The 22,253-nt window shown below is 40.0% G+C and overlaps 1 protein-coding gene across 4 annotated transcripts in view; it reads left to right on the plus strand.

Annotated features, from left to right (window-relative positions):
• Positions 1-151: 151 nt before the first annotated feature.
• The window catches only part of NHLRC3 (NHL repeat containing 3), a 164,706-nt gene continuing 142,604 nt past the window's right edge, over positions 152-22,253 (plus strand). For 3 of the 4 annotated variants that reach the window (XR_007131390.1, XR_007131391.1, XR_007131389.1), the window contains exons 1-7: positions 152-466; positions 651-809; positions 1,093-1,240; positions 3,390-3,590; positions 5,619-5,710; positions 6,422-6,534; positions 7,369-7,566. Coding sequence is in view for 1 of the 4 variants with exons in the window: in XM_047755861.1 (XP_047611817.1) it covers positions 383-466; positions 651-809; positions 1,093-1,240; positions 3,390-3,590; positions 5,619-5,710; positions 6,422-6,534; positions 7,369-7,621 (1,050 nt within the window). In the remaining 3 variants the exon portion in view is untranslated. Of the gene's footprint in view, positions 467-650; positions 810-1,092; positions 1,241-3,389; positions 3,591-5,618; positions 5,711-6,421; positions 6,535-7,368; positions 9,760-22,253 lie in introns of those variants that run through there. The other variant, XM_047755861.1, reaches the window with a different exon arrangement.

Consider the following 22,253-nt stretch of genomic DNA (forward strand, 5'->3'; position numbering starts at 1 on the left):
AGGGTTTGATTGTGCCAGTTTGTGATTGCTAAATCTGAATTTAAAAGAATGAATGTGGAGTTGTTAAGGCATATCTACGGGCGCCGCGATACTGGCGTACCGGAGATCTCCGCAGCGTGGAAGGTCCGAAGGGTGGTCACGGGGTAAAACGAGGCACGTGATATGAGGGCGGGGGCGGGAACGAGTTGGGAACCCAGAACCTCAGTTCTGATTTTCTGTTACTTGGGTCTCTGCTGCCTTTTCGTTCTCGAACCCCGCGCATCCAGGGAAAGGGGTTTGGAGCTAGGAACTCGGGAAGCGACTAAGTGCGTGGACTTGAGGCTGTTCGGTGGCCCCCAGCCGCCTGCCAATCCTTTTCCCTCACCAGACTTCCCGTCTGGTCATGGCGAGATTCTGGGTCTGCGCAGCCGGCGCTGGCTTCTTTCTTGCATATCTGGTTTTACATTCGCATATTTGTGGCTCTTCGGTGAGTTGGATTGTGAGGAAACGGCTGGTGGGTGTGTGGATAGCACTGTGGGGAGGAGGTCTTGGGATGGAGTTGGAGCTGGTTCTCGCACTAGCTGGGCTCAAAACCTGCACCGGGGGCCGAACCGCCGACGTGCTGCTTGTCTCAGTGTTAAAACGTTTTCCTATTTTCTTTTCTTACGCAGCTCCCGCTACGTCTTCATTTTGCTTTTAAATTTTCCTGGAGAGCTGAGGAAATCCTTTACCGGCTGGATGTGGATTGGCCCACGTATTCAGAATACTTTACTGGAGCAACATTTTGTGTTGCAGTTGATTCCCTCAACGAATTGGTTTATGTAGCCCAAGTAAGTAAATTTTTTTTGAGTTATGAACATGAAGAAGACAGTTTTCCAGTATTAAGTCCATATATACGTTTGTTTTGCCAATTGTGAAATTTGTTTTTTTGAGTTAAAGTTAACATTTTAGTTTTGAATGTGGTAGATAATAATGTTGTTAGGTTTCGTAGCAGGTTTTTTAAACGTGACTGAATTTCTCGATTAACTTTTAAATTTTGTTTCTCTTTGCCAACATAAAGATTGCCTCTTTAAAACGGATCTTACCTAAGCAGTTATTTTTGTGTACCTTTAGAGAGGGGATAACATCCCAAAGGTATTAGTGTTCACAGAGGATGGATATTTCCTACGAGCCTGGAATTACACAGTTGACACACCTCATGGCATATTTGCAGCCAGTACACTACATGAACAATCCGTCTGGATCACGGATGTAGGAAGTGGTATGTGTAGTAATATCTATTAAATTTTCTTGCTAGAAGTCACATCTTTGCCCATGTTCTTGCTTGTCCGTTTTAAAATCAGAGTGGCCAAATCTAATTGTAATTTTTTTTAATAATTCATGAAACCCCTTGTTTCTCAATCTTCATATAATTGTGCTTTTGTAGCATCAAGTCATATCACAGGGAAGCTGTAATTATTAGGATCTTTAACCTCTCAAGGGGCTTTTCTCTTAAACGCTTCAGTTACTTTTGTCGGATTAAATAACTAAACCTCTTTGGGGAAGCCGAATAAGATGGCAGTCTCTAAAAACTAATGACTGGAGTCCTTGCCTCTCATTTTCCTTCACCCTTCTCTGTCAAAAGAGAGTGTGCTGAGAAACCAGAACTACTTTCTTGCCCAAAGTGCGAGGTTTGCAGAAACTCCTGGTGTCAGTGTTTCTGAAGTCCCACTGACCTCAGCACATCCGAAATCTTCCTTCCATCGAAAGTTTTTAGTAGAATGCGCTGCAGAACAAAGTAAGCACGGCTGAATTTATAGCTGTGAGATAAGGTTTCAGAGATAGCTGTTTGTGTTTGTGGCTTATGACGCACAAACAATGCAAGAGGTAACCTGGAAGGATCTCAGGAAGAAAAGAGATCTTACAGTATTTCTAGTCTGGCTTGGCCCAGTTATGGTCATGGCTTGAAAGTCATCCTGTTTCCTCAGTCTGGCTAATTCAGATACCATTTTAGAATTACAGAGATCTCAGTTTTTGTAAGAAGCGCCCTTAGCACATCTGTTCTTTTCAGGATTCACTGTTAAAGGAGGCCTTTTGAATTCCTTCCATTCATGTGATCTTTTTTTTTATAAAATGCCTCACTGGTTCCCAGAAATAAAAAACCCGCATGATGTCTTCATTCTTTCCATAGAGCTTGTTTTTCCCACACAGAGATTTGAAGACAGTTTTTTCTATTCCTTCCCATGTTTCGAATAAATACTCTTTAGTAAAAACATAGCTGCATATTACCCATTTTTATTTTTATTTATTTAAAAATATCTTTGGTTGCATCTAAGGCACGTGGAAGTTCCTGAGCCAGGGGTCGAATTCTACATCACGGCTGCAGCAATGCCAGATCATCATTCCACTGCCCCACAGCAGGTACTCTCCATTTTTTTAAAAAAACACATAATTTTCTGGTATTTTTTTTTTTCCCAATTCTTTGGAAACTGTGAAGTTTGCTATCTTTTATGTTTTGTTCTCTTATTCTTGCTACGCATTTTAGCTCAAGCCTCCAAAACAGGTATAATACTAAGTGCGATTTTAAAGATAGGATTGTAACGCAGGTTGATTCACTTTATTTCCAGTGAGCCCATTGTTTTCAATTTGTCTTTTTGATTGCCTCCCAGTTCTTGGTATGCCTTCCAGTTGATGTCTGCTAACTTCTTTATGGTTTCCCCCTATTTATTAGTATTCTCTTTTATACTTTTGCCTATAAGATAATTTTAATTCAAATTTTAATGTAAGAAGATGAGAGACTAGTGATTTGGAAAGATTGATAACTTTCCTAGGAAAGAAAAGCCAATGGGCTGAATTTTGGATTTGTTTTCACTCAGAAAAAAAGTGTCATTTGAAAAAGTTGCTATTGTTATAAACTAACAATCTCAAAAAAATATTTAAAATACTGAAATAGGTATAAATGTCTTTTATAAACATGCAGAAGTCTGTGTCACAGAGAACTTCTTCACTGAGCTACTGAATTTGTAGCTCTGCTTGTGAGTGACTGAAATAAGAGTTTTCAATATAAATTGTTCCTTTTCCACTGCCTTCTTGATTTTCTTTTATAAGTAACACTAACTCAGCATCGTAAGATTAAAAAAGGAAATGGTGTACCAGTACTTTTACATTATGCACTCTCTGAGGAACGAATTGTTTTGTTTATTTGGATTTAGAATCTACTTCTTTTGGAATACCTGAGATTTTAATTTGTGAACAGATTTGGTTGTAACTAATAAAGCTCTGTCGCTTGTCTAATACAACATTTGATTATCTGAGCCTTTTAACTTTTTATTGCTGTTTAATTTTGTCAAGTGTTTGCTCTCAGCTTACTTGAAAAACATGAATGTTTGTACAGAGGCTATGTTGGTGAAATTGCCTGTCTGTCTTTATAGGATCCTATGGTCATACCGTTAAAAAATACAATTCCTTTGGTGATCTTGTTCAAATTTTGGGAACACCAGGCAAAAAAGGCACTGGTTTGAACCCCTTGCAGTTTGATAACCCTGCGGAATTATACGTAGAAGACACGGGAGATATTTACATTGTAGACGGAGATGGAGGATTGAATAACAGATTGATCAAATTGTCTCAAGGTACTTGGCTTAGTTTCGTATGGCATTGTAAGAGTATTACTTAGTTGGGTCTGATGTGGCTCACAGTGTATATTGAAACTGTCATACATGAAGGTTTATGTAAATGGCTCAAGTGTGGCTCACAACAGATGTGTGGGATCGCCAATAATAAATGATTCTAACAGACCTGCTTATTCTTCACCAAAAATTAGGTGTTTCTTTTGAAATGAACAGGAGGCAGAGTGAAAATTTATAGTGTGCTGAAAAAATAAGTGGTTATTCAGTCCAGTTAAGAACGGGAAGGGTAGGGGAGTTCCTGTTGTGGCTCAGTAGAAACAAAGCTGACTAGTATCCATGAGGATGTGGATTTGATCCCTGGCCCTGCTCTGTGGGTTAAGGATCAACTGTTGCTGTGAGCTGTGGTGTGGGTCGCAGATGTGGCTTGGATCGTGCATTGCTGTGGCTGTGGCATAGGCCAGCAGCAACAGCTCTTGATTCGACCTGTAGCCTGGGAACTTCCATCTGCCATGGATGTGCCCCACCTCCTGAAAAAATGGGAAGGGTAGGAACCTGGCACTCAGGAGCCAAGATATTCTGCAGGTTGCTTGATCAGCACGTGTTATATTGTATTTCCTGCTCCCTGTTCTCAGCATTGTTTCAGAAGCATGTGTGGTATAGGTGAGGCAATTAAATGCTACTCCATGACAGATTGTTGAAGTAAAAGAAGTTTAGGCAAAGAAGAAACTACTATTGGCTGGAGAAGTAGGACCAGAAGGAAATAGTTCTTGAACTACCTGGTTTTGGTGGGAGGAGAAGAGAGGGATGGGAAGAGCATCCACAAGCTCTTACACAAGGTCTGCAGGTGGGATTAGCAGGAAAGGTGCTTAGGATGCACTGTTGGATAGTTTGAAACAAGATTTGGGTTTGAAAGTTTAAGGATTTTGAAGCCATGATTTTGCTTATAAAAAGTTTGAGGTTCTTGAGCAGCAAAGTGATGTTATTGATACAGTTCTTCACAGACACGATGCTATAGTGGGATATGTTTGCAGTAAGCCATGTCATTGGGGGGCTCTGTCATCTGTTTATCGCCGTGTAACGGAATCTGGTTGGTGATAGTTAGAAGGAGATGAGGTGGGGGTGGAGCAAGAATGCAAAAAATTCTATGAAAGAAAGAGAAAACCAAATTTAGAAGACAGATTGAGTATAGATGTATTAGTTTCTTGTGGCTGCTGTAACAAATTGCTTCAAATGAAGTGGCTTAAACAGACATTTATTCTCAGGGTTTTGGAATCCAGAAGTCTGAGATGTGCTGGGCAGGCCTTGCTCCCTCTAGAGGCTCTGGGAGGAATTCTTCCTTGTCTCTTCCAGCTTCTGGTAGCTCTAGACATTCCTTGGCTTGTGACAGCGTCACTTCACTCTCTGCCTCAGTCTTCACATTTCCTTCTCTGAGCATCTTTGTGTCTCAAATCTCCCTCTCCTTCTTCTCAAAAGGACACTAGTCATTGGATTTCGGGTCCACCCTAAATGCATGATTATCCCAAGACCCTTACTTGCATCTGCAAAGGCCCTGTTTCCAGTACAGTCACAGTCACAACTCCGGGGACTGGGACTTGGACGTAGCTCTTTTGGGCGTGGGGTGGCCCAGTTCAGCTCACTGCTGGGTTATAAAGGAGACCTGCCTATAAAAACAGATTGTGAATTTTGAAGCCCAGCTTAGTTCTGGAGGGGAGCCCATTTGAGGGAGAGGTTAGCATGAACCCTAAACAGTGATTTTGAGATGTGCAAAAGTCGCATGGAGACAGTCATTAAAGAAGGAAATTAATTGCTTAAAACAGAGAAAAAATTATTTTTTTTAACTTAAATTTTTTTTTGTGAGATATAAGAATTAGACAAGTGGGTATATAAACAGGAAGCCAGGAAGGTGTAATCAGCTGGGGATATAATTGAATCGTATGTTATGACATTATAACTTAATGACCTAAAATACAACGTGTAAATGCACAAGGTATTCCATGTGTTGTTCTGACCGTATGTGTTTGCCATTTATAGATTTCATGATCCTCTGGCTACGTGGAGAAAATGGGACAGAACCCGCTAAGTTCAACATCCCTCACAGTGTGACGGTTGATTCCGTTGGTCGGGTAAGTATAGTGTCACCGTGTCTGGAACTGTGTCTGCGTGTGCTTGTGAGTGTGTGTTTTGGAGTGCATGTGTGCACGTAGATATGGGTCTTGGTGCATACATGCGTGTCTGCGCGTGTCTGTCACATGTATATGTGAGTGGGTGTGTGTGTGTCCGGGTGAGTCGGGGCAGTTCCTCTGGGGCTGGGTGTACCCACCTACTCTCTTATAAATGCTTGGGTTCTATAGTGACGTTCCCCAGATATTTAGAAATGAGCAAAACAGACTGAAAGGGTAGAAGAAACAAACAAAGGCACAGAATATAAGTGAAGTTACCTGGCGGGAAAAAAAAAGAGTTGCTCTCCTCCGCAGTGACAGCAAACACTTGTTAGAGGAGTGAATGACAGTGGAGAACTCCAGCTTTTCAGTAACGCAGGTGCTGTGTTTAGTAGTCAGAGCGTTCCAGGCTTTGGGTTAAGACAGACAGGGCCATACGTGGCTCTCCTGCTTATTGTAAGCTCACTTCGAACTAAGTATTTAACCTTTCTGCATTTGAATTGTTTATCTGAAAATAGGCCTTTTTAAAAATAATTCTCCTCTTTGGGGTCCTTTAGATCCTAAATGAGAGTGTTTATGAAACCAATGAAAATAAACATTCATTGTTTCCCCTTTTTTTCTTTCTTACCGTTATGATATAACCTTTTTCCAATCAGTATCTTTTTGGGTTCTCAGGTGTGGGTAGCTGACCGAGGCAATAGAAGAATTCAGGTGTTTGATAAAGACACCGGGGAGTGGTTAGGAGCTTGGAATGATTGTTTCGCTGAAGAGGGGCCATCCGCAGTCAGGTAATTGTTTCTTTTTGTTTTAAAGTGTTCAATTTGGTTTATGGTAGTTTCTCTGAAGAGCTAGCTGAAAGTGTAAAACATTTATTGTGAATTTTAAGCAGGGAAGAAAAGGGATGGAAACAAGTATTCAGACAACACGTGATCGTATCTCAAACCCCAGGCAGAATGAAAGTGGATAAACTCCCATTGCTCCATGGGATCCATGTATCGGAGATAATAAATGCTGGGCCTTCCTACAGCCTCTGCCTTCGAGGTGCAGTTTATCTTTAAGCAAGAGAATGAAAATTAAAGTCTTGAATCTGTAGCATGAGACCCAGCCTAATGTCAATTCTTCATTAGTTTCATTTTTGTGTAGTACCCCGATATTACTTTTTAAGAAAATATAAGCTGCAGTTCCTGTTGTGGCTCAGGCGTAAGAACCCGACTAGCATCTATGAGGATTTGGGTTCAATCCCTTGCCTCACTGAGTTAAGGATCTGGCATTATCTCAAGCTATTGTGTAGGTTTCAGACAGGGCTCGGATCCTGAGTTGCTGTGGTTGTGACATAGGCCGGCAGCTTCAGCTCCCATTCAACCCCTCACCTAGAAACCTCCATATGCAGGGGTTCACTGTGGCCTTTAAAAAAAAAAAAAAATGCAAGCTAATCTTTTAGTCTGTCATCACAAATCTCTTGTTCCTTCCACAAGCAGAATTAGATGATTTTAAATCCCCTGAAAAGAACCCTTCAGCAGGCAGGTCCTTACTGTTGTGTAGCATTCCAAGGGATACAAGTGGTGAAAAAAATAAACGTTAATTTCGCACCAGTTGAGTAGGTAAAATGTCTTTTCCCTTAGATTTACCCCTGATGGGAAGCGTTTGATTATAGCCCAGCTGAATCTAAGCCGCCTCTTAATCGCGGCGGCGCCGCCGGTCGGAAACATCGGTAACTGTTCTGTGATCAGCACCATCCAGCTAGCAGATCAGGTCTTACCTCATCTCTTGGACGTCAGTCAGAAGACTGGAGCCATTTACGTGGCAGAAATCGGAGCAAAGCAAGTACAGAAATACGTTCCTGTGAATAGCTACTTCTCTTCTTTCAGTTCGTAGTGTTTCTTTTGCTGAAGAACCTTCATGTGGAGGTGTAGAGTCTCACGTTCATTGTTAAATACTGTAAAAGGATGTTCAGGCACCAGGATTTGTTTCTTTATTTTTACCTGACCTAGTAGCAGAAAGACTTGTTTTCTTTTTTTCTTTTTTTTTTGGCCACACCTGTGGCATATAGAAGTTCCCAGGCAGGGGTCAGATCTGAGCCACAGCTGTAACCTCTATCACAGCTGCAGCTGCACAACAGTGGGAACTCCAGATTTGTTTTCATGTCATTGTGAATCAGGGCTTTTTGGCATCCTTGTGACTTAGTTTCACTCCTGAGTGCCTAAGGAAATTTTAATGAAAGAAATGTAACTACTGAAAGATGGGGCGGGAAGAAGGGACTAAGGAGGTAACCCAGGACCTTGCCTGTGGATTCATCCTCCCTGGCAGGTGGAATAAACATGGGAATAAACACGGGTTTGCAGGTCACATAAGAAACATAAACCTTCACATAGGCACTTCATAAAAAATGAGCTGCTGGAGAGATTGGGTCAGAGGAGGTCTTGATTAAGGAGCACCCGCTGAGTGCTAGGTACCGAAGATGCGCACATGCAGAGGCAGGGTTTTCTCTGTGCCTTTGAGTAGCTGGAAGTCCACACAACACGGCGATGGCAACGCCCAGGTGCAGTAGGACTTGTGAAGGGAGGAGTGTTACGTCTGAGTCCTGGAGACCTTGCAAAAGACTCAGTTTGAGTCCAGCTTGAAAAACTGAGGAGGAGAAAAACCACGTGGTCCAGGTGGAGAAGCTGTGAAAAGTGACTTGCTTGCCATGAACTTTGAAAGCCTTTCTTTTAAAGGCTCTCCTTGGCTTTGGCCCTTTAGTTGTAAGATACTTAATCTCAATCTTTAAATGTAGGAATAAAATGGCTAGCATCTAAGCACTTTACCCAAAGGGATTTTTACAAATAACTGGCGTGTTTTTTAAGGGTAGTGTTGAAAATAGGTCCCCTTCTCAGTGCCCTCTTTCTTTTTCTTTCTTTCTTACCTTCCTTCCTTCCTTCTTATGCACTTCATTCATTCCTATCATGTGTCTACCTCGTAGAAGTTGTAGAATTATCTATATGAGGAATGTGTGCCAAACTCTTGAAGCTATTAAGATGAGTAATTCTCTGCCTTTCTATTTCTCTGTGTCTTTTTTACTCCTTTGGTCTGAATATTGGCCTCCCAATTAAGACCATTTGGTCTGTTCTAGATTATTCTCAGTTTTGAAGGAAACTTACCGTACTACATATTCTTCGCCCTCTTTCACATCCGCCTCCCTCTGTCTCAGTGTTTTTACGGTCAATTGTGTGGCATGTGAAAAATCTCAGATTGACTTTCCTCATCATCCTTTATGACTGGAGTCTGTTTTCCAGACCTCAAGGCACTCAACACTTGTTTTGGTGCTGGATCATATGTTGATGCAGTTAGGGAGGTAAATCCATCAACAGGAAACTGTCCCATGTTCCCAGGCCATTCATAAGTGTGTCTGTGCCACTCATCAGGCCGTGTGATCCACAGGCGTCACCTTAGTTTTCTCTTCAGTAAGACGGGAGCATCACTGCCTCTCCTCCTTCAGAAATGCTGTGAGGATCACATGTGCACTAGGTACAGATGTGCCCTTGGAAACTGTAGGTCCGAGTAAACATTAAAAGCATTTTATTATCAAAGGTCCTTATAATATGCTACTTACCTGGGACCAGCTCTCAGCTTTGCCTTAATTTTGCATTTATTACTTTTCATCAACTTTATTAACCTTTATGCAGTTTAGTCAATATAGTAAATCGATGTGGATGAAAGGAAATAATTTGAGCTTTTATTCTGTTTTTCAAGCTAGGATGAGAAGTGCAAATATCTCTGAAGGAATATAGGTTAGATTTTGTCATTTCAAAATGTATTTAGCTTTGTTTTACACCAGATTCTTATGAAACTTGCTGAAAGTATTGGCTCCATGTGTCTAGCTGAAAGTATATATTTTACTAGCAATGTCTAACATGGGAGCAAAGCAAACATCCTCATGGTATTCCACTTTTTTTCCTTGGGATTAAATGGTTCAATTAATTGAATGAGGTGTATGTTGTATTTTCTATTAAAAAATAAAAATTTTGGAAAGTCTGGTTTTCCAGTTAAAGTTTGATTTTATTGTAAGCAGTTTATAATCTCTTGTTCCATTGCAGAATTTCAACAGTCATGAAATCATAGGTTGATACTGAGAATATATCCTTTTCATTCATATGTAAAGTGAAAGCTGAAATGTGCAAATATTGCTAGAGGTTGCTTAGAAGACTGAACGTGGCTTTTAAGAGGGCGGGTGGGTATAAATGATAGTAGTAATGAGCTAACTATATTTTTGCCTTAGAAATGGAATCTCTTGACCCCTTTACTTTCTAGATCTGTTCTGGGAGCAGAGAGGTAGGATGTTCTAAGTTGGAAAACCGAAGGCTTTAGGTATCTTTTTTAACCTCCACGAACATTGGGTCTTTAAAGTGGAATATTTGTCTGTCAAGAGAAAACATGTTTGCAGTCTGATGATAAGCCAAGGAGACCTGTATACCTTGTGCTTAGGTCACAGGTGAAAAGACAGCTTCAAGCCATGTGCCTGTTAGGCTAAAGGTAAACAAGGTCCAACTTTGGCCTTTTTGGTTTTAAACATGATTGCATTTCAAAGCAGGATAGATTGGATAGCCAGTGTTGAAAGTGGAAACTGCCAGTTTTTTTTTCTCTCTTAAACTCACCAAAATAAATCCGAATCAGAGTTTTGTTTTTTTTTTTTTTTTTTTTTTTTTTGGTTCTTTTAGGGCTGCACCCATGGCATATGGAGGTTTGCAGGGTACGGGCTGAATCAGAGCTGTAGCTGCCAGCCTATGCCAGAGCCACAACAATGCTAGATCCAAGCCGCATCTATGACCTACACCACAGCTCATGGTGACACTGGACCCTGGGCCCATTGAGCAAGGCCAGGGATTGAACTTGCGTCATCATGGATGCTAGTCAGATTCATTTCTGCTGAGCCACGAAGGGAACTCCTCAAAGTCTTTTTTTAAAAAGTTAGAATATGTCGGATTTATTTATTCAACAAAAAAGTACAAAATGACAGATGTATGAAGACATTGAAGCAAGTCTCATTGACCCAAGGAGTTGGCTACCTAGTTGGGAAAACAAGCCACACAAACCACCCTGACTCTTTCAGCCCTTTAGCATTTGTGTTGCATTCTTGATACAAAAGAGGGCAGTAGAGCTCTGCTTATGATATGCATTTCTTGACATCAGATGTGGGCATCTGTTGACCTTTGTACTTTGATTTTTTTTTATTTTTTAATCTGAGGCTGTACTGTTAACCATACTTTTAATTTTTCTACTTTTTCTTCAGATTGCTTACATCTTGAGGAAATTGGTTTATAGGTGACCTATTTTCCAAAGGTTAGAAATTTTTATGGTTTCCTTGGACATTTTCATGTTTAAGAAAAAAAAATATCAAATCATTTCAGTAAAAGATTTGTAATGTTTGTTGGCCAAAACTATTACAAGCCTTGTTCAGAAAAAAATTTGTTGCAACCTCAGTTAGCATTGATGTAAATACGGCAAGTTTATAGACAGGATAGTCTGCAATCCTGTTAACCAGATCTGAGGATTCAAAGTTTCCTTTGGGATGCTACATTTTAAGGGAAAATCCTACAAATAGACTATAATTCCAAAATAGGTGACCAAAATAACACAGTGACAGGAAATGATTCTGAGACCTTGAGGGGGTGATTGTGTAGTAGAGTGAACAGACTTTTTGGAAATTGTCTTCTTTTAAGACAATGAGCAGAACAGACTTCTTAAAAATTGTCTTCTTTTAAGGCAAGAGCAGAAATAACAGAAGTGGCTACTGGGCCTAGCCCAGTGAAAGAACCTTCTAGCAAAGAGCTGTTTAACAGTGGGATAGACTGTGTTAATGGGAATAATGAAGCTTAGTGGTTCAGAATGTGAAACTTGAAGCTAGGTCAACCTGGGTTCTGATCCAGGCCCTGACACTTACTATGTAATTTTGAGATGGCTTCATTTTTCTCACTTGTGAAATCAAAATAATAGTATTTTCCTCATAGAATTCTCATGAACACAAATAGGATCATGCAGAGAGAGAATCACAGCCATTCCCTGATACCCAGGAAGCTCTGGCCATACTGTGAGAGATTCACTCACAGTATTTAAGCCAGAGATGGGCAGCCATGCCACCTTCGGGCAGAGATTCTTACATTGGGAAGATGGTGAGACCTGATGTGTCTCCCTATTTTATGATTTTGTGTTTAATCATAGCCCTGAAAACTAAAGTTATAGTTACAACACACTAAGGCATCTATCATTTAGAAATGGCCATTTTTTAAAAAAGCAGATTTTTCAGTTTGCCTTAAAGCTATTTATTCATCCAACAGGTAACTGTATGCCAAACACTAGGAGTACAGTGATGAGCAAGGTCAGTTTTCTGGAATTTACATTCTACTTGGAGAGAAAGAACAGTTGAAAGGAAAAATGAGATTCTGATTAGAATTTGGGGTCTGTGTAAGCACTCGGTTGGCTATTCCCACCGTCCTCTCTTACCTTCCACCACCTTAGAGACTGGAAGAGCTAGGTGCTTCCTCAGCTCGCTAGCATCTCGAGGTAGTCATATGATGTGATAACGGTCTGGCCAGTGTGCTCCCGGGACTTCAGGAAAATCATTTGGTTTTTTGATTTTTAAAAAAAGCAGGTGTAATTATAATTAGCACCACCACCTTCTCTCTTGAATTGAATGTGATGTCTGGATTTGCAGCAGCCCTCTTGGAACTATAAAGCAACAAACCAACATGCTTAAAGAAGGCGGAGAACCAGGAGCCTGGGTTTTTATGATTCGGAAACCACCAAACAAGCCTTGTAGTTCTTTTCTCCAGACTTCTTTTTGTGTGAGATAATTAAGGCATCGTTAGTTGAATGTTTTCTTGCCAATTAAATTATTCCTAAGAAATTCAGTATTGAATTAACTTGTATTAGCTTGGGAGGGATGGTTATTTTTTTATGATTTTAAGAGTCTGTAGCCAAGAAAATGTCATTCTGCTTTTATGTCTTATATCCTTTAATAAGATTTTATTGTTTTTTTAAATATAGATTCTGTGCATTTCTTTTGAGACACATTTAGATTCCTGTGTCAGATTTATCCTATTGTAGCTAATAGAGGAAGATTTTTTCCGCATTTCTAATTAGCTTTTGGTGATACAGAGTAAAAGTAGCAATTCTTTTTGTATACATCATATCTATTCATCTTTATAAACGCCTACTGATTTTTATTAGGTACTATAGATATACAGATACTGTAGATAATACAACTCTGAAAACGAAGATAAGTATACGTCTTTTAATGTTCTCATTGCTCATTTGTTTCTGTTTTTCTTTAATGGCTGTACACAAGGCATATGGAAGTTCCTGGGCCAGGGATTGAATCCCAGGCACAGCTGCAACCTACGCCAGATCTTTTAACCCATGGTGCTGGGCTGGGGATCCAACCTGCACCTCTGCAGCCACTGGGGCCACTGCAGTCAGATTCTTAACCCACTGTGCTGCATTGGGAATGTCTGATTTTTAAAATTTTATTGCATTAGTTAGACTATTCAAAATGATGTTGAATGATAGTCATGATATGGAATATCCTTATTTTTGACTTTACTGGAAATATTGGTACTTCACCAGTTAATGCGATGTTTGTTGCTATTAAGTTTTAGTAATTTTAGTACTTAAGTAGTTTTTTCAATCTCTTGAAATTTTATTAAAAATAATTACTTAGTTTTATAAAATGGTTTTTGGCATTGATAGGTGCAGTATGTTGATTAATGAAAGTTACAGGTTTTTTAAAATGTTTATTACTGGAAAAAAACTTTTACTTGCTCCTAATTCCCTGCTTAGGAATTTTATTCTTGAAACAAAGAGGGCAGTAGAGTTCCATTTTTATACACTTCATTACATTCCACCCAACTCCAAAAGGAATTTGAGTTACCTCACAGTAAAATATTTTAAATACATTAAAGTAACATCAAAAAATTGTATGGGGGGAGGAAAGCATATTTATTCAAAACATGGATTAATAAGAGTTACAGCAATTTGGCATTAAGTTAATTCTGAGTTTTCCTGTAGCCATAGCAGAGAAGGAAAATGTGTATGTGTAATTGTCATCTGATAAAAGGGAATAGATCTGTTTTTAGGAAACAAAAACCTTTTTCCCGCTTCTTTGCATTTTAAAAATTATAGTTGGTTTACAGTGTTGTGCCAGTTTCTGCTGTACAGCAGAGTGACCCAGTCATACATATGTATACATTCCTGCTCTTAAATTATCTTCCATCATGGTCTGTCCCAAGAGATTGGATATAGTTCCCTGTGCTATACAGCAGGACCTCATTGCTCATCCGTTCCAAATGTAGCAGTTTGCATCTACTAACCACCAACTCCTAGCCCATCCCACTCCTTCCCTCTCCCCCTTGGCAACCCCAAGTCTATTCTCTATATCTGGAGGTCTATTTCTGTTTTGTAGATAAGTTCATCGGTGCCATATTTTAGATTCCACATATAAGTGATACCATATGGTATTTGTCTTTCCTTTTCTGAGTATGATAATCTAGTTGCATCCATGTTGCTGCAAATGGCATTTTGTTCTTTTTTATGGATGAATAGTATTTAGTGTGTGTGCATGCAAGGAGAGTAAGAGAGAGGACCATACACAGAGAAGGGGGAAATAGCTTTTCTTCCACCTGTAGCTTCCCACTTTGTTCTCTACAGTGATTCCATCCCACTTGCACAACCTCAAGACTTTGAAGACAAACGCATTTGTAGGCGTGGAGATTTTGTGGCATTTTGTGTGCTAGTTTGATAAGTATCATAGATAAAATGTGGTGGTAATTAGTATAAATTTCTCATTCAAAGCCCACAAAACTGCATTGACCTGACCCCAGAAACAGGGTGGAATTGAAGTTATAGTTAATTCAGTGACCTTAAAATGCACCTTCACTCTTCTTGCTGCTGGATCACAGAAATTGGCAGTGATTGTTCCCAAACATACTTTTTCCTGTTATCCTTGAGAGTATTAATTGAAAGGGGTAAAGTCTATCTCTGTATTATTCAGCCTGTTAATCAGATGGGCTGAAAAAGTTAGTATTTCATCCAATTCTCCATCATTCTCTAATTTTTCAAGTGAAGAGACAGATCAGAGTTTCTCTTGTGGCTCAGCAGGTTAAGGACTCGACTAGTATCCATGAAGATATGGGTTCAATCCCTGGCCGGATCCTCAGCCTTTGCCACGAGCTTCAGTGGAGGTTGCAGACGTGACTCCAATCTGATGTTGCTATGGCTGTGGCCTAGGCTGGCAGGTCTAGCTCCAATTCGACCCCTAGCCTGGGAGCTTCCATATGCTGCAGGTCCAGCCGTAAAAAGACACACACACACACACACACACACACAGATTTTTAAGAAAGTGAAGAGCCAGATCATTATGGAAAAAGTATGTTCTCACTGTGTGGAAATTTTATGTGTCTGAAGAGCCTAGTGAGGGCACGATGTATTTAGGGCTTTATATATATATATATATATAAAATAACACCCTTCCTTAGTGTAAAATTATTCAGAGACACCTTAATTGGCATGATTTTGGACGTCGTAATGGCAGTCACACAAAGCATGGAGGGTAGAAATAGCACATAAAGATAGTAACCATGCATCAGAAGAAATCAAGATTTAACCTCAAAGGAAGTAACAGAAAATAAGGCAGTATTTGAACCCAAGTGACTGAGATTGAATTTGCAACTGTGATATCTGCTAACTGCCCCTTATCTCTGTGAACCCCCCCTGTAAAAGGTGGTTGGCCCCTTAGCTGGACAGGAATTTCTGCAGAAATTATCTTAACATCATTTTATAGTTTTATAGCCACAGTTCCTGAGCTCTCGTCACAAGCACAGAGTGGAAAAAAAAATTCTATTTTCCCCAGTTCCTGCAAACTGCCAAAATCAAGTTGTCTGTTATTCCTGCCCTAGAGGTTAGTACAGAGGTAGACTGGGGGAAAAGTAACCTCTGCCTGCCTGGAAGAGTCTTAGGATGCTTAGGAGTGGAAACGGGGAAAGGAACCTGAACTGTCTGGTTGGACACTGAGCACTGTGGTGGGATGGGTTTTTTTTTCTTTGAGCTTCTGTGGTTGAATATTCAGTCTTTCTTTTTCTGCAACCCTGTTGACTAAAGCAGTGTAGAGATTCCACAGGCGCAAGCCTCTGTAGGGAGCTTCTACCTCATAAATGGAATATTCATCCTCAAAGGGCAAAATGTTAGAGTGAAGCAAAAATAAACAACCAGTGAGGAAAAGCCAAAGCCCAGAAAGGCAAAAAGAGACGTTTTGTAGCACCCTTGCAACCACAAAGGTGCCTTCTGTTACTCGTTCTCTAACACCTGCTGTACACGACTCATGCCTTCTTTTCATTCCTAATTGCTTATTTGCAATTTCCTTCTTTAAAAAATCAATGTGGGGAGTTCCCGTCGTGGTGCAGTGGTTAACGAATCCAACGAGGAACCATGAAGTTGCGGGTTTGGTCCCTGCCCTTGCTCAGTGGGTTAAGGAACCAGCGTTGCTGTGAGCTGTGGTGTAGGTCACAGACTCTGCTTGGATCCCGCATTGCTGTGGCTCTGGTGTAGGCCGGTGGCTACAGCTCCAATTAGACAGACCCCTACCCTGGGAACCTTCATGTGCCACAGGAGCGGCCCTAGAAAAGGTGCAAAAAAAAAAAAAAAATGTGATCAGAGCTGTCTTTCCATTTTTCTTTCCAAAGAACCAGTGTTTGCCTTTGTTTTTTTTTTCTATAATACCTTGGTTTTTCTATTTTGCCCCTTATTCTTTCTTTCTATTCCCTTTTGGTTTATTCTGTTCTTTTTCTAACTTCTTTTTAATTTTTTAAAAAATTAATTTTTTAGGAGTTCCCGTCGTGGCGCAGTGGTTAACGAATCCGACTAGGAACCATGAGGTGGCGGGTTCGGTCCCTGCCCTTGCTCAGTGGGTTAAGGATCCGGCATTGCCGTGAGCTGTGGTGTAGGTTGCAGACGCAGCTCGGATCCCGCGTGGCTGTGGCTCTGGTGTAGGCCGGTTGGACCCCTAGCCTGGGAACCTCCATATGCCGCAGGAGCAGCCCAAGAAATAGCAAAAAGACAAAAAAAAATAAATAAAATAATAATTTAAAAAAATTTGTTTATTTTTATTAAAAAATTTTTTTGGCCACGCCTGCAGCATGCAGAGTTTCCCAGGCCAGGTATCAGACACGAGCCACAGCAGTGACAATGCCAAATCCTTACTTAACCTGCTAAGTTCTTAAACAGAGACCTCCTATTCTTTTTCTAACTTCTTAGGTGTATGCTTAGCTCATTCTTTTAAAAATTCTTCTTTTATTGTATAATGCTATGAATTTCCATCCAAATTTTATAGGTGGTATCTTTTTAAAAATGATTTTTATATTTTCCATTATAGTTGGTTTACAGTGTTCTGTCAGTTTTCTACTGTACAGCAAATTAACCCAGTCACACACACACATATATATATTCTTTTTCTCACATTATTCTCCATCGTGCTCCGTTGTAAATGACTACATTATAGTTCCCAGTGCTGTACATTAGGATCTCATTGCTTATCCATTCCAGAGGCAATAGTTTGCATCTATTAACCCTAGATTCCCAGTCCACCCCACTCCCTCCCTCTCCCCTTTGGCAACCAGAAGTCTCTTCTCCAGGTCCATGAGTTTCTCTTCTGTGGAAAGGTTTATTTGTGCTATATATTAGATTCCACGTATGAGTGATATCATATGGTTTTTGTCTTTTTCTGACCTCATTTAATATGAGAGTCTCCAGTTCCATCCATGCTGCTGCAAATAGCATTACTTTGTTCTTATTTATGGCTGAGTAGTATTCCATTGTGTATATATACCACATCTTCTTAATCCATTCATTTTAACCCACTGGACTTTTAGGTTTGTTCCATGTCTTGGATATTGTGAATAGTGCTGCACTGAACATACAGGTGTATGTATCTTTTTCATAAAAGTTTTGTCTGGATATATGCCCAAGAGTGGGATTACTGGGTCATATGATAGTTCTATATTTAGTTTTCTGAGGTACCTCCATACTGTTTTCCATAGTGGTTGTATGAGTTTACATTCCCACCAACAGTGTAGGAGGGTTCCCTTTTCTCCACACCCTCTCCAGCATTTGTTATTTGTGGGCTTGTTAATGATGGCCATTCTGACCTGTGTGAGGTGGTACCTCATAGTAGTTTTGATTTACATTTCTCTAATAATCAGTGCTGTGAGCATTTTTTCATGTGCTTGTTGGCCACCCGTATTTCTTCTTTGGAGAAATGTGTATTCAGGTCTTTTGTCCATTTTTCAGTTGGGTTGTTGACTTTGTTGCTGTTGAGTTGGATAAGTTGTATGTTTTAGAGATTAAGCCCTTGTCAGTTGAATCATTTGAAACTATTTTTCTCCCATTTTGTAGGTTGTCTTTGTGTTTTTTGTACGGTTTCCTTTCCTGTGCAAAAGCTTGTCAGTTTGATTAGGTCCCATTGGTTTATCATAGGTAGTATTTTAATTATAATTCAGTTCTAAAGACTTTATTTCCGTAATTACTCTTCTTTGAAGTCTGTCTTTATAATTATGAGGAATTTTATTTATCTTTGTGTTTCTGATTTCTAACTTAATTGCATAATGGACTGAGAAAATCATATATTTGATAACAGACTATCTGGTATATTTAGACATGATTTTTAACTAAGTATATGGTCAGTTTTGATAAGCTCCATTTATGCTTCTAAAGAATGAGAATTCTTGAACTATTGTCATTAGATAAAGCTTGCTAATTGCATTATTTGAATTTTCTTAAAAAATTTTCCATCTCCTTGAGCTGTTAGTGGAAGAAATATGAATTCATTCATTTTCTTTGGATTTTAAATCAAATTTGGCTTACTACTTTCTTATATTCTTTCTAGAAGATAAGGCAAAAAAGCTTAAGCTTATTAAAGAACATAAAACCCGGTGTAATTGATTTACATTTTTGTTGTTGTTGTTGTTGTTGTTGTTGTTGTTGCTATTTCTTGGGCCGCTCCCGCGGCATATGGAGGTTCCCAGGCTAGGGGTCTAATCGGAGCTGTAGCCACCGGCCTACGCCCGAGCCCCACAGCAACGCGGGATCCGAGCAGCGTCTGCAACCTACACCACAGCTCACGGCAATGCCGGATCGTTAACCCACTGAGCAAGGCCAGGGATTGAACCCGCAACCTCATGGTTCCCAGTCGGATTCGTTAACCACTGCGCCACAACGGGAACTCCTGATTTACATTTATTGAATGTATCATTCCTTGGATTTGATTAATTCAAGTATTTCCTCTCACTTTCACTTTTCCAGGCTTTTTAGTCTGAGGCTCCTTTAATGCCTTGTTACTTCGATGGTTCCATTAAAGTCACAGTGCCCAGGGTAGAGTTTTGTTAAAGGTGGCAGGAGCTGCCTCCAGGAAACCTCAAGCCACCTGGAGCTTGATGATGCCTGTTCCCCCCCTCGACGGCTGCTTTGCAGGTTTACATTTCCATTAGCAGGAGCTTGTCACTTAACAGATGACATTGGCAAATGGAAAAAGCGAATGGACACTGTGTCCACACATCTTCTTACACAATCTCTCATAGTCAAGGAGAAAAAGAAGCACTGCTAGCCCATCAGATGAGTTGAATTTAATAAATTCTTGTGTCCAGTTTGACACCTAGCCTGAGAACCTCCATGTGCCTCAGGTATGGTCCTTAAAAAAAAAAAAAAAAATTCTAGTCATGATTTAATGGCCTGCCTTTTTTTCCCCTGTTTCATCTTATCTGTTTTCATTTTTTTTTTTTTTCCCCTTGATCCCTTTTATAACCACAAGGAAGACATTGGGTCACGGGTGCCTATTTTTTAAATCTTTTTTAACAGTTTAATTTTGGGGGGATAATTTTAGCTTTAAAGAATTGCAAAAACAGTATAGAGTTCCTACACTCCTTTCAGCCTTGTGTCACCATCTTCCTTAACCACATACACCTTTGCCTTCTCTGAACATCTTCCATGAGCACAGAACATTCATCAAAAGAAAGAAATGAACCTTGTTACAGTACTGTTAACTGAAGTCTGTAAAATAGGTGGAACATTTCTCAGATTGCACCTGTTTTTAATGTTTTTTTTCTGCTCTAGGACCCAGTCCAGGATCTCATGTTACATCTATTGATCACGTCTCCCCAGTCTTCTCCGGTCTGTGAGCCTCTTTCTCCCTTGTCTTTCAGGACCTTGATATCTTCCAAGAGTCGTGCTTGGTTATTTTGTGGAACGTCCTTCACTCTGGGTCTGTTTGTTGTTGTGTCATGATTGTCTGAAGTCCTGCATCACTGGGAAGGATGAGTGGAGGTGCTGTGCCTTTCTCAGTGCACCATATCAGGGGAACCTGATGTCCAGATAGACGTGTTAGGAGGTATTGCTATGGTAACCAGCATCACTTGGCTGAGGTGGTGTCTGCCAGGAAGCTCCTCTGTAAATTTATTACTTTCCCCTTTGTAAACTACCACATATTTGGGAAGAGACACTTTGACACTACACAGACACCCTATTTGGCCTCAAACTTTTGCGCCAGGCTACCCAAGGTCTAGTCTTCTGTAGGCATAAAATAGCAGCCCCATGGCTCCTGAAACGTCCTCCTTTCCCCCAGACTGAAGTCTTCCACCGGCTCGGCTGAGAAGCTTACCTTGCAGGTTTTCAGTTTCCTTTCCATTTTGGCTCCACAGGAAGTGCTTCGTTCTGTCCGGAAAGCTCATTTAGTACACTTGAGAAACTGCTTGTTGTGTTTCATCCACCATTTCTCCGTTGTGTCGTGGAAGACTACTCTTTCGGGCGATGCCAGCATCTTGCTGAAAGTGATCGTTGCTTCCCCCAAACGCATACACTGACATCAGTCTCCCTCTGTATTCTCAAGGCCATCATTCTAACAGCTGTATTTTCCAAGTCCAAGATAAAGATTCCTATTCTTAAAAAAGGACTTTTCTTGATTTGTGACTTTTTTTTTTACGTGAAAAGACTTAAAATTGTGCAAAGATTATGTTATTATACATTTAGTCTTTTTTTTGGGAAAGAATAAAATTAGGTAAAATTGAGACAATTACAGAAAATACTGGACATATGTTCTCTGTACCTATGGCTCGTTAATCATGTTGCTCAATTTCTCTTTCTGTTCTGGGTACATGATCTCATGCAATAGAGCTGCATCTATGGAACAGTGAGCTCCATTGTTTCTCTGTATTTGATGAAGATGATGATATGAGGAAATAACTGCTATTTCTAAATAATGGATAGATACACATTTTACTTAACAAAATAGTTCTTAACAATTCTAAAAAGTTCTTTTTATCACCTCCTATTGCTGTTTTATTACACTGCTCATGTCTGACTTCTATACTGATACCCTTCCAGCAAGCATCTTTCTGTGGAGCTATTTTTTTTTTTTTTGACTGGTTCCATCTGTCCTTATAATTCATCTTCCATGCTGAGTGGCTTTGCATGTGGTGATTCCTGGTTTCTTAGCCACTCGGACCTCACAGTTCTCCATGAAAGAGGAAGATCTCACTAGGGTTGTATTCAGATACCTGACTCATCTGAATTTCCTGCTGAGATTAAAATCTGAAAGGGAGAGTCAATCCTGTGTTTTCTGTTTAGGCTGGGGTGGAGATTGGGACTCTTGAGTGTGTGTGTGTGTATATGCACGTGTGCTCATTTGGAGAGTGAGACTAAGTCTCATTGCTCAATAAAGCAAGGAACAGATGGTGCTGTCAGTTGCAGGCACAGCCCAATCAACACACCATCTGAGCATTCCAAAACAGAGCTGCATATGCAAACCCAAGCTGCCAGCAATCCCTCTGATACTTCAATCCCCAGAGCTCCAAGAAAGCATATTGTACTGCATTCTTCTGAACAAGAAAAACTGCTGGACTTTCTGCCTTCCCTCTACATTCCTTCCCACACCCTGTTCCCTGAGGTGCATTGGAGATGCGCTTCAAAGTACAATTTTATGAAATCAAGTCTTCAGTCATTTGTTCTCTAAGGCAAAGAGGTACTAACACAGAGTGATGCTAGAAATAAAGGAGTGGGACCCATCATAATAAATGTGAATATTATTTATTCACTGAACAAGTATATGAAAATCCCCCTGCGTGAAAAAAAGCCCATGTGGCATAGACAGTAATATATTTTTTTTAAAAGTGCAATCTCTGCCCTCAAGCCACTAATAAATCAAAGGCTGTAGGATACACAATGTAACCAAATACCAGTTGGAACATAAAAAATAGCATAACGTGAAAGGAGTTGAAATGAATGATATTGCTAGTTGAGGGGATAAACCTTATGGAAACAGTAGCATTTGAGTTGGACTTGGAGAAAGTCAGCATTTAGTTGTAAGACAAAGGGGTTGTAGTTTACTAATGAGTGAATGAAAATTGTATACAGAGTACTAGAATAATTTATTCCCATCAGTGGTCTTTTAGCCCATGAAAAATTAAAATGAGAAAAAAATATTAACTGGTTTAGG

The sequence above is a fragment of the Phacochoerus africanus genome, chromosome 13, assembly GCF_016906955.1.
Source record: "Phacochoerus africanus isolate WHEZ1 chromosome 13, ROS_Pafr_v1, whole genome shotgun sequence".
Classification (NCBI taxonomy): Eukaryota; Metazoa; Chordata; class Mammalia; order Artiodactyla; family Suidae; genus Phacochoerus; species Phacochoerus africanus.